General features: G+C 42.8%; 1 protein-coding gene across 1 annotated transcript; it reads right to left on the bottom strand.

The window, feature by feature from the left end:
* Positions 1-5,741: 5,741 nt before the first annotated feature.
* On the bottom strand, positions 5,742-14,474 carry CDC23 (cell division cycle 23). The gene is made up of 16 exons (XM_055718995.1): positions 14,309-14,474; positions 14,167-14,239; positions 13,130-13,267; positions 12,833-12,875; positions 12,397-12,502; positions 12,175-12,307; positions 10,864-11,041; positions 10,665-10,762; positions 10,348-10,429; positions 9,598-9,751; positions 9,326-9,445; positions 8,886-8,961; positions 8,502-8,563; positions 7,552-7,630; positions 7,332-7,451; positions 5,742-6,574 (listed from the first exon to the last, which is right to left on the bottom strand). The coding sequence occupies exons 1-16, from the start codon at positions 14,428-14,430 to the stop codon at positions 6,404-6,406; spliced, it is 1,755 nt and encodes a 584-aa protein (XP_055574970.1). The 5' UTR covers positions 14,431-14,474; the 3' UTR covers positions 5,742-6,403.
* Positions 14,475-14,506: the final 32 nt, after the last annotated feature.

Here is a 14,506-nt window from a genome sequence, read left to right as displayed (position 1 = left end):
ATTCTGGTCTTTTTTTTCCTAACCACAGCAACATGCAAGAAAAAACATTTTTGGAAACTAAAGGGTAGTTTGGTTGGGTACTGGGTTTGCAGCTTATCTCCATTCTATAAAGTTGTTCCCTGGTCGGTGGCAAAATCACAACAAAACCAGTGAAAAGCCTGACATTTGAGTCCTCCACCCTGAACACCAAATTCCGTCAGAGTTCCTCTTAACACCTGCTTGTTAGGCCTCACTTTTAAGTGCCAGTGTGTCAAACCTTTGCCATGAAATCTTTCAGAAAAGGAGAAGAAAACCCAGCACTAGAAGCAGAGGTCTCAGAGTAAAGAGTCTGGCACCATATACCTGACTCATGGCTGACCAGCTTCCTCACCTGTAAAGTGGAGGCATTTAGTGTTTCTCAGAGCGATGTAAGAGATTGAGTGAATGGGGTGTTTTGAAATGTTGTTCAGCAGGATCTGTAACATGATACCAAGGGATCCACTTGAGCATTAGATGTATGTAGTACAGTCTAACACTTACCAAGGGGTGCAATAGGTTCGTTCCTCTGTTCAAGCCCATGTGAGCTCTGTCCTTACACACCTGAACTTGCCTAAAAGGAAAAGCACTTGCCATTTGTGTAACAAGCCCCAAAAGCCTGAAGTGGAAGACACTATAAATGGGCTTTATAAAATTACAGTGTTTTCATAATAAATATCCCACGAAAAGTTAACACATTCAGTGATTGAAAAAAGCTTCAATGCCCAAAATAAACCCAAGTTCTGTATTTTAAAAGTTGCTGTCTGTACATGTCTAGCTTTATTTTTCATGTCTTGGCTGATTGCACAGCTCTGGAAATGGCCTTATGAAAGACCAGTGCAGTGGCTGTACAAGACAAATGGAAGGTCTGAAGTATATAAAAAAGGGAAAGAACAACTGTAAAGAGCATGATTCCTCTGGAACTGCAGGTACAAAGAGACTGTAAAATTAGCCTAGCAGGTTCTGGCAGTCAGTTCAGTGTCGTAGGGGATCCTATGGCAAAGAGTCAGCAAAATACCTTGTAGGCCCCTTCCTCTGTCTGCAGGCTCCTTGGGAGGCAAGACTGCAGTGTCATAGAATCATCAAATGGTTTGGTTGGAAGGGACCTTAAAGATCACATAGCCCAGCATGCTGCCACAGGCAAGGACACCAGCCACCAGCCCAGGTTGCCCCCAGCCCCATCCAGCCTGGCCTTGGGCCCTGCCAGGGATGGGGCACCCACAGCTGCTCTGGGCAGCCCGTGCCAGCGCCTCACCGCCCTCACAGGGAAGGATTTCTTCCTAATATCTAATATAAGTTTACCCTCTTTCAATTTAAAACTGTTACCCCTCATCCTATCACGGATGCTAATGTCCCTGACACGTGTGAGCCCTATGGAGTTCATGAGATAGTGCGCGCCTGCACTTAGCTTAAACTTAAAAGTTTACATACACTAAGGTGCATAAACTATTTTTGTTTTTCACCGAGTATAAAGGCAGGCAAGCTTTGGGACTGGGCAGAAGCTTCACCCACAGGCGGACACACTGCGCAGGAATTTCCCAGTTCCCAGAGACTCCTGGCACTGGCTGCAATGGGGCTCCCAGCCCAAGTGCGGGCCTGGGTGATGTTAAGGCAGTAATTGGTGATGGATCCTTTCCCTAGTCTCTAAAGCTTTGCAGGAATTATTTGCTGCTTCACTCCTATTGCTCTTTTATCATATTGTGCATAATATCTAGTGCTGTTTCCTTTTATCATATTGCATGCTATTTTCCTTTATTATATTGTAATATAATAATCTGGATTTATTCTTATATTTGGAATTCATTTTTGCTTGGTAACCAGTCAATCAGGAAAACCCTATCTCTACCTGCAAGTAAGAGCACTTGCAGCCTCTAGTAAGAGGGGCAAAACTCCATGGTCTCTATAATGACTGAATTATCCAGTTAGTTGACCAGAGTGTGTCAGGGAGCAGCAAGGGTTTGCTGCTGTGCGAGGGAAGGTGAGCCAGGAGCAAAGTGTGACAACAATTTTACAGTCTCATTCATATCCTCAGGCTTGCGTGGAGTAAGAGTGCTTGCAAAATACATCCAGATCCAGTTTTGCTGCTTAAACCTATCTGATGTAGAAATGCTGGTTCAGTAAGTGCTAAGGAACATAAAACAAGACATAGTAATTTCTAGGGATGCCTAGAACTAGGAAAAGGGATCCCTCTGTTATATGCACACAGTGTAAATGCATTGTATGGAGAACAATGGTGTGATGGTGCTGCTTTACCTTGCCTGCAGGTTTCCTGGTATGCCCACCTGTACGATCAGTCTCACAAAGCACAGGAAGCTATGGATAAATAGGAAAGGTCTTATTTAAAAAAAAAAAAAAGGTCTTTTTCCTTGAATAAAATCATGCCACAGCCATAGGGATAAGGCTGTAATAAATTTATAGGGGGGAATCAGGACACTAATTCTGAAACAAGGGCATAGTTACATCTTTGCCTATGCTGCTGCAGCTTTAATTACAAGGCTGACACCAGTGGTACGTCAACTAGTGCTTCCAGCCATCTCTCCCCAGATAAGGAGTCACTGACACCATCTTACAAGAGAATGGTATGGCCAGAGCATGCTATACCACTGTTACCATCATAGCTTGGGGTTCACTCCTGTCCCTCACCCAGGGGATGCTCCCTCCACCAGCTGTGGGAGCATGGTGGGCAGCACTGGTGCAAGAGGGGCCGCACTAGGCAGCACCTGCACATGTAGTTCAGCACATGCAGCCTTCAACCCCTTGTCAACATCCTTCAAACATATTGCATGGTCTTCTGCTCACCACTCTAGTAAGGGAGAACTTCCAGTATTCAGCAGCCTCAGAAGTAAATGTACCTGAGCTGCAAGCACTATACCAGCAGCAAGGATGATAGGGGCCAGGAGGTCTCCCAGGAGGTGGGTCATGTAATGAGAGGTGTGCAAACAGCCCAGCACACTCAGTACTCTGGCCTGTATTAGCAGGTGTGCACAGGAGTCCTGGTGGAAGAAGTGAGGGATCATCCCTCCTCACTGAGAAACATCACAGCATTTCCAAAGAAGGAATGTTTGTGATGCTCCTCCACACTCCCCTGCTGGTTTAGACTGTTGGCAAAAGTTTGTTTTCCACTATACAGGCATTTGCCATAGCACAGGTAATTTTTGCCCCCCTCATTATTACTGGTTAGTTTCAAAGAAAATCTAGCATGTCTTTATTAAGATGTAAATATCAGTGGTTTTACCACACAAAGCTCAGCACCAGAATAATTGTAAAAATACCTCAAGTGCATATGGGTTTTCCCCTGTTATTTTTAAAGATGAAAAGGAAATAAATGCATAGGGGCCACAGTAACACAATGTTACACCAAACATCTGACCTGAATAAGCACAGAGATCTTATACAGTCCCGTAACAAGACAGGAGGCACAGTTAACATACTATATGGCAGGACTCATGTTCATGTCACTGGGATGGGTCTCTGTCTATAACCAGAAAGTAAGTACCCAGAAGCAGCAAAAACAGGGCACTGGCTTACAACCAGGAATATTGGCATGTAGGAAAAAGCGCCTAAATAACTGTCAAATTTTGGTTACTATGGTACTCAAGCAGAAGACAAGAGCGGAGTTGTCAACATAACATTCAAAAGTTGACAGCTGAAAGATCTTGCCCCAGATCCTGCATATTCCAAGGTCATTGTCTGATCTGTTCCTTCATTGCCATCTGTCTCCTCGTGACACTAATCACAGGCTGAGGAACAAGAACACATTAGCAATGGTGGACTGAAACCTGAATGGTAGCAAAAAGTACAAACTGATCACTGGCTACATATGCTAATAAAATAAACATCAGAGATAGCTATCCAACTAGGCCACAACATCAGAACAGTAGAAGATTTAGAAAGCTCCCAAACAGCAAAGAATGGAATGCAGAAAATGACATAATGTATCAAGGTATCAGTGAACCCCCACGTAGATACCTCAGAAAATGGCCAGTTGTAATTCTGGAAACAGAAATACTACAAGAAAGACTAAAACAATCTTGGAATAAGCCATTCCACTAATTGCAGTTAAAGCTTTGGAAGTGTTGCAAAAATGTAATGATCAAATTTTTGTTTTGTTTTACAAGGTGATCGTCCAAAGGGCAGTAACTTGAAGAGAAGTAGCTAGACTTACCAGCATTCTTGATTTCAGTAACATCCTTGTAAGCAAGTGTGGCAAGTACAGAAAGACTCTAGGAAAGATTAACAGTGAACAGCAGAGTACTATGACTGTACCAGGGTGAAAATAGACTGAACCAGCACAGAGGTAAGGCTGTGTCAGTCAGTACCAGAGGACACATATCTGTCTAGGAATCAGTTTGTTTCCAAAATGTGACCCTATAACACACAGTTTTAACTGGTAAATGTGACTGATGTAAAAACCAGTATCTCCTTTACAGAGATCTGTCAATATAGTAATAAAATAGAACATTTGGAAGTTTTTTTCCCCACAAACTCTCACAAAGTATTAAGAAGCCAATGTTAATAGTTCTCTAGAAGACTGATTGCTTCTAGAAAACATGAAGCGTTTGAAAGTTTTCTCCAATGCCTCAGGTATTAAGAGTGCTGTCATAGGTGTAATGATTATTTATCCTATATCTCAAGTTTGTGTTTTACCATAAGGGAAAGACAGAACTAATAGATTTGTTTTGCTGCAAAAATTGTTTCATTTACATTGTAAGAACTTGCTGTTTATATGGCATAAGAATCAATCAAATGTAATCAAAAACTACTGGGTTTTATAGGTCACTGATGTTTGTAACAAGATGTGACACGTTATTTATGTATTGTAAGATATTAGAAAGCCAGTAGACTGGCTTGTTATTTTAAATATACTAATATGCCATATTAAAAAAAACCAGGAGGCGGTCCCATTACATCTTCAGTTGTAAGATAGGTAACCTCTACTTACATGTAGTTTTCTCCTTATTATTTACAAATCCCTCCCACCTTGTGCAACAGATGTCATTACCCACAGGGATTGTCAGTTTCAGAGCAGGCGTGTCAATGAGCATACTTTCATCAAACACAAGTTTCTGAACTTGGCATTCAGTGCCATTATCTAAGCTAAAATACACTTTTATTAATCAAACAGTATTGTTGCCCATTTTCTGTATCGCTGTGCTCCTTACCCTGTTCATGTACATGTTTGTTTATGTTCCAATAGCAACCCCAACTGGGACTAGCCAGCAAACAGAAACCCAAAATCTGTAGTCCAGGGTCAAGCCTCAACAAGATACCCAAGGTCTAGACATGGATACAAAAGACTTTAAGGTCATGCGCAGAAACTGCAGAGACCAGAGAATGTGAACATGTACTTAAGTCACTGAAAGCATATACATATGTTCCACTGGCAAATATAAGCAAGTAGGAACAGGATCAGGCCACTTCTACAGTTTCTGTTTTAAGTAAGTGCATCCAAGGCACTGGCCTCTTGTTTATGTTAGTATGGCCATCTGTGGTCATGGCTGTAGTAGGTGGGCATACACATGCATCTTTGAAATTCACACCGAGCCTTACTATTGGCTGGCAGTGTGAACAGCGACAAGCAGCAGCTCTGCAGGGGAAGAATCCCCTGCACTATACTGTCCATGAGACGCGGCAATCCTTAACAGAACGATCCATTATGGTTCATCCAATTTCCTTTGGTACAGTATGCATGAAAACTGCACCATAAAGAAGCCCAAGGACAGTAATTTAACCATTAAGTTTTTTAATTGTGCTATCCCACTGGCTGCCTTTCTACTGAAAGCCAAAGTATCTGTCAGATCCACAGACAGAATGTCAAACAGCTGTCACCTGCAGCTACCTGGAGTTCCTGTGACACTTCTCAGTCCTTCAACAGAGACATGGCACCTATATGTAACTGTTGGTATCCGCTGCTTTAGTGGAACATCTTCTGTGTAGTTCAAGACAAGCAAAAGTCCTTAAGTAGCCAGGCAGGTAACAGTTTTCGATATAGACAGCAATGATACCACTAAGACGTCATCCAAAGAAGTTCAGTAGAGACCAGAGGTAATGGGGCAGAATTAAATTTCATATGCTTTAACTCAAGCAGACAAGCTCTTCCCAATCCCTCAATTAGGAGTAGTCCTGTGTATTGGAACACATCTGCCCTCTGACTGGAATGACTTGGTGAGAAGTACAACAGGTTCTCACATCTCAGCATAGGCACTTTCGCATAGGCTGCACCTTTGTCTGCTGGGGCACATCCATCTTCAGCTGTGGGCTCTGGTAACGCCTACCCTTCACATGAAGGCAACAACGCATGTAGAAATTTCACTGGAAAGAAGTAAGTGGTTGCAAGCCCCATCCTCAATGTCACATTCAATGCGCAGGCTAGAAGTATTGGCATTATTCATGGTGTTACAGAGGACAGATTGAGTGGGGAGACACGACGTGTAGGAGTGTTGTTGGCTGACAATGATGCAGGGAGGAAAAAGGGAGCAGCAATATCTGTGGATGATGTTTCTCCTTGATTGCGAAGCTGTAAGATCTGCCGCAGCAGGGCCTTTCCTTCTTCCCTAGTCTGAAAACAATTTGGAAAAAACAATACATGAATGGGTGGGTGGCTCCTGGGTCAAATTCAGTATGTCAGCAGCATAAGTTATGGTGGTTCATAATTTTGTAAGGCTGCAAGCTATAAAGAACATCCTCATTTCTTTTTTCTTCTGCTATTTACAAATGTTAAGGTATGTCACTTTTTTCTGTATTTTATCTTCCCTCCTTTTATTCACCTGATTTGCACCTTACCTGGGTATTTCAGAAAGTGGTACCATCAACCACTGAGTCTAAATATTCCAGAAAAAAGTACATAGGAGAAGCTTCAAATAAGCACCCACTTGACATCTCAGAATACAGTGTCACATACAAACGCCAAGTACTGTTACATCCCCTGCACTGTCTACACACAGAAGATGAGAAAAAATGCAGTTATGTGAGTACCATCACTACACACACAGTGTGCGAGTCTGTGACCATTTAACCACATCCACACCTCCAAGATTTTCAGCCTTCCTAAGGCTGCTATGTGGAGCCCCAGATTCTTTCATTTAGTGAACACCAATGAGACACGGTTCAGTTTTACTATCTACACCATATTCCATGCTTTCAGTCAATCAGCAGCAGCATTAGTGATCAGATATACAGCACCACCACTCAGGATGTGGCCTGCATAGCAGACAGCCTTCATTCCTCCAATAAAGGATTCCTTCTGTTCCAAAGGGAGCTAAGATCAAGGTCATAGATCCCCTAAGAAAGAAACACCAGACTGTGCAACTACTCACATCATTGAACGTACAGCACTTCTGAGCACATGCTGAGGCTTCATCCCAGAGCTTGCACTTGAAGTAGTACTGGGCCAAGTAACGGAAGGCAGTGCTGACTTCTAGGTGCTCCACTATCTCCTACAGAGAGAGCGGTAAAAACCATGATCATCTGTGAGCACCTTCCAAGATCATTCTACACCATGCTTACTTCTCCTTTTATTCCCGAGATTCATCTTACCCCACAGGAATAGATATCCTGGATGTATTTGATATAGCACTGAGCTGCCTGTTCAGATTCATTCAGCTGTTCGTGCAGCCTAGAAAAGCAGAAAAATGCCACTGGAACAAGACTACACTGTTGAAGACCTTCTGGGTCTACGAGAAAGTACCTACTCGGCCTCACCCAGACTAAAGCCAGGTCTTTTCCTTCAGAATTTGCAAGACATGCACCATGTACTGCCCCTCATGGAAAGACCAGGAAGGGAGCCAGTCAGATACTAACTGCTAGAAGCCATGACAACCAAAGCAGGGACCTTTGCTTATTCTGTTACATTTTAAAGCTTTTAACAGACCTTTGCCATCCTATTTACTGGCTATTTCCTCCAGTGCTCCTTGCTCTTCCGCTACATCCCAAAAGTCTTTGTACAGCAGCTTCACCTTTGACTTGCCCTTTTCCTTCCACTTCACTTATTCCACTTTAAATTACTTTATCCCCGCCAAAATTAGTGCTGATGTGACAGTGTTCACAGTTACTTCACATTAGACCCTTTCCCAGTGTCATAATCTATATACTGGGAGGGGGGAAGCAGAAAAAAAAATTTAAAAAAGTAATAAATCAATCTACAATTTTGTACAACATCCTTCATCATGGATTTCTCTGAGTTTCAATACAATAAACATAATTGCTAGCACTGCCTGCTCAAATCACCTCTGGATTCAGAGGTCCCGTGCAACTCACATTATGGTATGATTCCCCTCTAGTTGTCCTGAGGGAAACCTAAAGCTAAAACTGGACACGAGAATTTGCAGTCACTACAGACCTAAAGATACCAGTTATTACACAGCTCCAAAAGTAATACTACCTAACAGCAATTCCACTTGTTCTACATTTAGTATTTTATCATTAGGTATTACAGTGCTAGTTGCATTCAACACAACATTTACTGTTCAGTGGTAATACATACTCACTTTGCTAGTTTCACCAGTGCCATTTTCTCCACATCTCCCACTGCATAAGCTCTCCAATAGCACTGTCAAGGAAGAAAAGTCAGTCAAGTACACCACAGAAACAACGCCAGCTCATGACTCATGCAAGCAAGTCAGAAACAGAAAACTACAAGGCTTTCTAGCAAAGGGGCACGTATCATCTGCAGACTACTCTTTGTCAGCTGCTCTAATTACATGGCAGCAGAACTTTCACAATTGTAATAATCACAGAAATGGTTTCAGTTAGCTCCTAACAACATGCCATATGCACTTCCAGTAGTGCTAGCTACACAATTTTGCTGCAACTCCACCCAGTGCCCAGGGAGACATCCCAATGTCCCATTCTGCACATCAGGTCTCACCTACCTTTTTAGCTTCCACCAACTGATTGAGTTTCTCATAGCATTCTCCTAGAGCAACCAGCATACGAGAATCATTTGGTCTGTAAAAGAACAATTCCTAAATGTAGTTTAATGGACAGCCAGCTGATCTTAGGGTGGGGTAAAAAAAATAGGGAGGAAGGTGGGGGGCAGAGGGGGAAGATAAAAAAAAAAATCTACACCTGGCAGCGTCTATCATTCTCTCTTACATAAAAGATCACTTATAGTCCTGATCAGTGTTCCTCAGCATTTAACTGACAAAGCTCTTGTTAACTAATACAACTAAAAGGATCTGGAAGAGAGACACTGTACAAGTCACATAGCACTGATGCTCTCCCTTCCCCAACTTAGTTCCTGCATGTAAATTCCTTAGCTAGTAGCAACCACATCAGACTGAACACCAATAAACACAGCTCTCAACTCTACCTGAGCTGGTGGGCCCGTCGATAGTAATAGAGACAGTAAAATGGCATTTTGAGGATTTCATAGGTTTGCCCCAAGCCATACCACGCTCTGTAGTCCCTTTTGTTCACCTCTATTGCATGTCTGTCAAAGGAAAGAAGATTAAATAGACAGAAAGCCGTCAGGATCAAAACCAAGACAGAGTTCAACAAAAGAGTAACAAAAAATAGAGGATACTCCTTCAATCCTTATGCATGCAGACTCAAACACCATTTTGTGCAGTACACGAGTGATACCTGTAAGCCTGGATAGCTGCAGATGTGTTCTTCATTTCCATATACTCATGTCCCATGAGTGTCCAGGCTCCCAAATAACGAGGATTCAGTTTCAAGGCCCTCTGGAAATAGAGTGCTGCTTTTTCATGCTGGGAACGCAAGCTATAATAATTCCCTAAAGCAAAAGTCGCAATATTTAAATAAATTAAAAAAAACCCACAAACAACAACAAACCAGCAGAGAAACAGAAAAGAGGTAGAGGAAGTATTATCTACTACCTCCTAACTTAAATTATAAGAAAAGTCCTATTAAAGGCAGCTCCAATTCAAACCTCAAGAGACCTAATAGCAGTCTGTTCTCAGTGTTCTGGTCAATCCTTTTTCAGTTGTACCAATCAATTAAGACCCCACCCCTTTGGCCCTAAAACTTGTATCATGATCTAATAAATTAATTTCCTGGTTATGACACACAATTATTTCCATTGGTGTTCTATACACCAGCAATATACCATTGTTGGTATAAAGGGATTATCAGCTACATGGCTCTTCATAATCATTTCTTCAACTCCTTTTTGCAGTGATAGTATCACAGCAGCTCTTTCAGAGAGAAATGAGTACTCTCATATGGTCTGCCTTTCAGGCCACCTGCATTCACATTCACCAAGCAGTTTTGATAGCCTTGCTAGCTGATCACTGTCACAAGCATTCCCAAGATTTCCTCCCACAGCCTGCAGACAGCATAGTAAGAGTATGTAGAAGAGCTGGCTCTCACCAATTACACAGCAGGTCTCAACACGATACTTGTCTATTTCACAGAGATTGTGAGCCAGGTAGCTCAACTCAGGCTTCATGCTCTAGTGAAACAAAGAAATAAAAGTGATGAGAAAAGGAGCATGTTACCGTTTCAAAGAAAACCCTGGCAGTCAGCAATGCATACGTTGCATCTGTTTCATGGAGCTGTGAAGCAGAATGCAGAAGCTGAACACCTATATCCAGAGAGGCTAGACAGCACCAGCTGCTTTGCTAGTGTTTAACATTACCTCTGATAAATACCGTCATTATGGACAGGCAACAGAAAAGAGTGCTTACCCTTACATACAGCAAGTTGGAGAAAGTGTCCATGTTTTCTATCCTGTAAGGATCTTGTTTCCTTAGCTCATTAAAGATGGATAAAGCTTTGTCAATATCTGAAGAAAGAACAGCAGACAGGAGAACAAGAACTATAAATGCCAAGTTTGCATTAAGAGTTTGCACTGCTCATTCCTACTAGTTAGGAAGTGTCACTGACCTCTGATATTGTGGTAGGCAACTGCAATCTGAGAGATGATGTAAGTGCTTTTGGAAAATCCTGCGTCAATGAGACTCTGATACTTCTGCAGAGCCTCCTCTATCAGCTGCAGCTCTGTATAAATGTGTGCAAGAAAGAACTCTTTCATCCATGTATCCGGCAAGGACAGGAACTTCAACTAGCAAGAACCAAAGAAGAGGAGGAAGAGATGACAATCAGTATTCTAAGAGCCACCTCTGGCAAATAATCCATTAGCTTCCCTCCCACGGTCTTGAGGTAGAAGGATTTTCTGCAATCGCTTTCTTAAACCACAACACCAGCTACAAAAGATCAGTATGAGGACCAAGAATTAACATCAGGTTCTTCCACAGGAGAAACTAAATAATGCCTACAAATTGAGAATATTGAAACAGGAAAAGGAGCATTAAGACATCCAGCCTAAAAAGCAGTACAACATGGACCTCATAATTCTGTTTACTTGCTCCCAATCTATTCCCACAATGGCTGAAACTGCAGAATTGAAACCATTTCACTTGGTCAATCATCAAAGCAACTGTCTTCAAATCTGACAGCACCTGGCTTCCGTTTCAGCCACTGGCCTTAATTCTCCATTAAACTCTGAAGTCCTTCAAAAGACTGTATTTTCTTCTTATGTTAGCTCATCAAAAACAGTGGTAAAATACTGATGTTCAAAGTGAACAGACTCCAAATAATCTCATCAAAAATGCGATTTTTTTTCCACAAATCAGTAAGTCTCTCTTCTGTGCCACCTCTAGTTTTTTAAATATTCCACCAGTCAGACCCGACTGAAGAATTTCAGGAGTGGTCTCATAAAATCCCTTGCATAAAGAAAAATAATCTCTTTTGGTTTTGTATCTAAGTTCAGGAGATGAACTGTGTCAAAGAATTATGTGTGGCTTCATATTTGACAAAGGGAACACCTACATTACTGTTTTAAAAGCAGTGATTCTACATATCCTTTCAGGCCACCAAAAGTCCTCAATGACTGTGTAACTCCTTCACATGACAAGGCAATAACCCTGCTAACAACTACTTCAGAATATACGAATTAGCCATTTCTTAAACCACTTTGTGAGTGAATGATAAGAAATTGGTCCTGCCTGTATAAAGATGCTAAAGCTACAGCATGGCAAGCAATGGAAGAAGAGGCTTTAACCACATAATTTACAATCCTGGATTGGCTTGCCTGATAAAGTCTCACAGAATAAGGCAGTAGGCGACATCAGTCTTGTGGCACCTCAATCTTTTGTTACTGAATCAGGTTAAACTCTGCAATCTCCCAAGTTTTACCATCTCTTTATCTGTAATCAAGTTGCAAAGTTCCAGCCAGGCTCCCCAGTGCAAAGGTAAGACATGAGCAGCTTCCACGAACACATCTATTGCTTCTTTCACCAGGTCCAGCTTCCGCAGCACAACCCCATATCTGTAGGGAAAGTTATCAAGTTAATCATGAAACTCTGCATATCCACGCAAATGCACACAAATATATTAGAAATACGTGCAGACACCTACAGATAAAGGCCAAATCCATCCAGTTCCCGTGCCTTGTGTTTCTTGCTAAGCTCAACTCTCAATTCACGTAAAGCTTCATTTTTCACCTGTCCTTTTTCCAGAGGTCCTGCATGAAGAGAAGTCAAACAGCTAGCTTTCAACCAAGAGTCTTACCACAGCAATTGTGAAGCCTAGGGTATATTCAGAGTCATCTCTGACATGACCTGAAGGCTTCCCAGCCTGTGATTATTTTCCTCTTTTTAAATCACTTTGCCTGATCAACTGCTTTAACAGAGGAACTAACACATGGAAATCTGTAACCTGTATTAAGCCAATGAGTTGAGAGAGAATGAAAGATGAGGGGAAAGCCATAAAACCATGATTATTAACATGAAGAGGCGTTACTGAAGCTTTGTGTTAATAATATATTAACATATATCAATAATAAGAGACTTACCCAAACTATCCACTGTCTCATCATCCTTCTTCTTTTCCCCTGACTGTGAAAAAGGGGAAAACCACGGTTACATTACAGTAACATATTCCTTATGTTTGCTGCAATGCTAGCAGCAGCATGTAAACTGAGTTTTCACAAACATCACAGTTTAAAAGGAACACCCCTTCCCCCCCAGATATCTAATTTGGACTTTGAGGTGATCATTTGGAACAGAACAGGTAAAAAATAAGGTATGCCAGGGAGGGGTGGGAAGCAGAGAAGCTCAGTGCTAAAAGGCAACTTTTCCTTCTGTCTTACCAGGTATCTAGAGTACATATACAAGAAGTAAGCTTTCTGACTCTTGCAGCCCCGCAGAAAATAGGCAGCCCTGTCATACTCCTTTAGATCAAAGTAAGACTTGGCTAATGTATAGGCATCCAGATCACGAGCATCCTCCTGCAGGGACACAGAAGAGTTTTAAGACTTCAAAAGCTCTGATATGTTTTAGGAAAATCACCTAGTTACAAATGCACCAATGACATTGCTCTAAAAGCTACAGATGTAGTTTATTCATCCCCAAAGACGGTTTGAGTGCAATTAGAAAAGCCTCTCCCTCCTCTGACGTGATCAGATTCTTAGTTTTCACATAATAAGTACAGACTAGTTAGAAACATTTAAATAGTGAGGTTCCAGAAAACATATTGTGGCAAGCTGCCAAAAGGCATGAATTAGCTGTTCAGTGAGTAAAAATGACCATAAATAAGAAACATATTCAGGAATTCCCTGTGAAACCATATTAAACCGCTAACATAAATGTGAACATTTCCTTGGTAAATATGTCTCAAAATGCACTTATGACATGTTACACTGCTGTAATTTAAAAAACCAGGCATATACCTAAACACCTACGGAGGTGGGGATGGAGACACTGCTTGTTTCTGTTGTGTCTGAAGGAGCACAAGTTTAATGGTGCAACATAACTTGTATTATAACAAATACTGGCCTTAGTGAAGATGAATTAAAAAAAATTAAGTAGCACAATTTCAAATTTTGTTTACAGAGCATCTCACTTAGGGCACAGCAACACATAAAATGGAATGCTTTCATCTGCGAAAGCATATCCAGCTCTGTCCACCCTATTAAATATGTAACGGGGCGGAACTCCACGGCCCTGTCAGACAAGCAGGGCCCAGAACCGCCTCCCGCACGGTTTAAAAGGACCGCCATCACATCTTCCCCGATAGCTGCAGGCAGGAACACAAGCCAGCCCTGCCAGCAAGAGCTCCAGCGCTTTCTCTTCGAGCTCACAAGCACTGTCCGGGCGCAGCCCCCCGCCCCGGGCCCCCAGGCCGTACCTCCGTGAGCGCGGGGGGCGGCGGCAGCTCGCTCAGCGGCAGCGGGTCCAAGGCGAAGGCCAGCTCGGAGGCCCTGCGGGGAGAGACCCGTCAGCACCCGGCCCGCTGCCCCGCCCCGGGCCCCTCCGCCCACCGCGCTCACCACTTGCCGCTGTGCTGCAGGCCGCGCTCGCGGCTGCGCTCCGCCACGCTCAGCAGCTGCTTCTTGATCTCCCGCAGGTCCGAGAAGTCGCTGCCGCCGCCCAGCCCTGCCGCCGCCGCCATCCCGCCGCCGCGCCTCCCGGCCAATGGCAGCCCCGCGTCCTGCGGCGCCCTTCCGCTCTGCGGACGCAGCTTCCGC

The sequence above is a fragment of the Falco cherrug genome, chromosome 8 (genome assembly GCF_023634085.1).
Source record: "Falco cherrug isolate bFalChe1 chromosome 8, bFalChe1.pri, whole genome shotgun sequence".
Classification (NCBI taxonomy): Eukaryota; Metazoa; Chordata; class Aves; order Falconiformes; family Falconidae; genus Falco; species Falco cherrug.
This window is presented reverse-complemented; position numbering and strand designations above follow the sequence as displayed.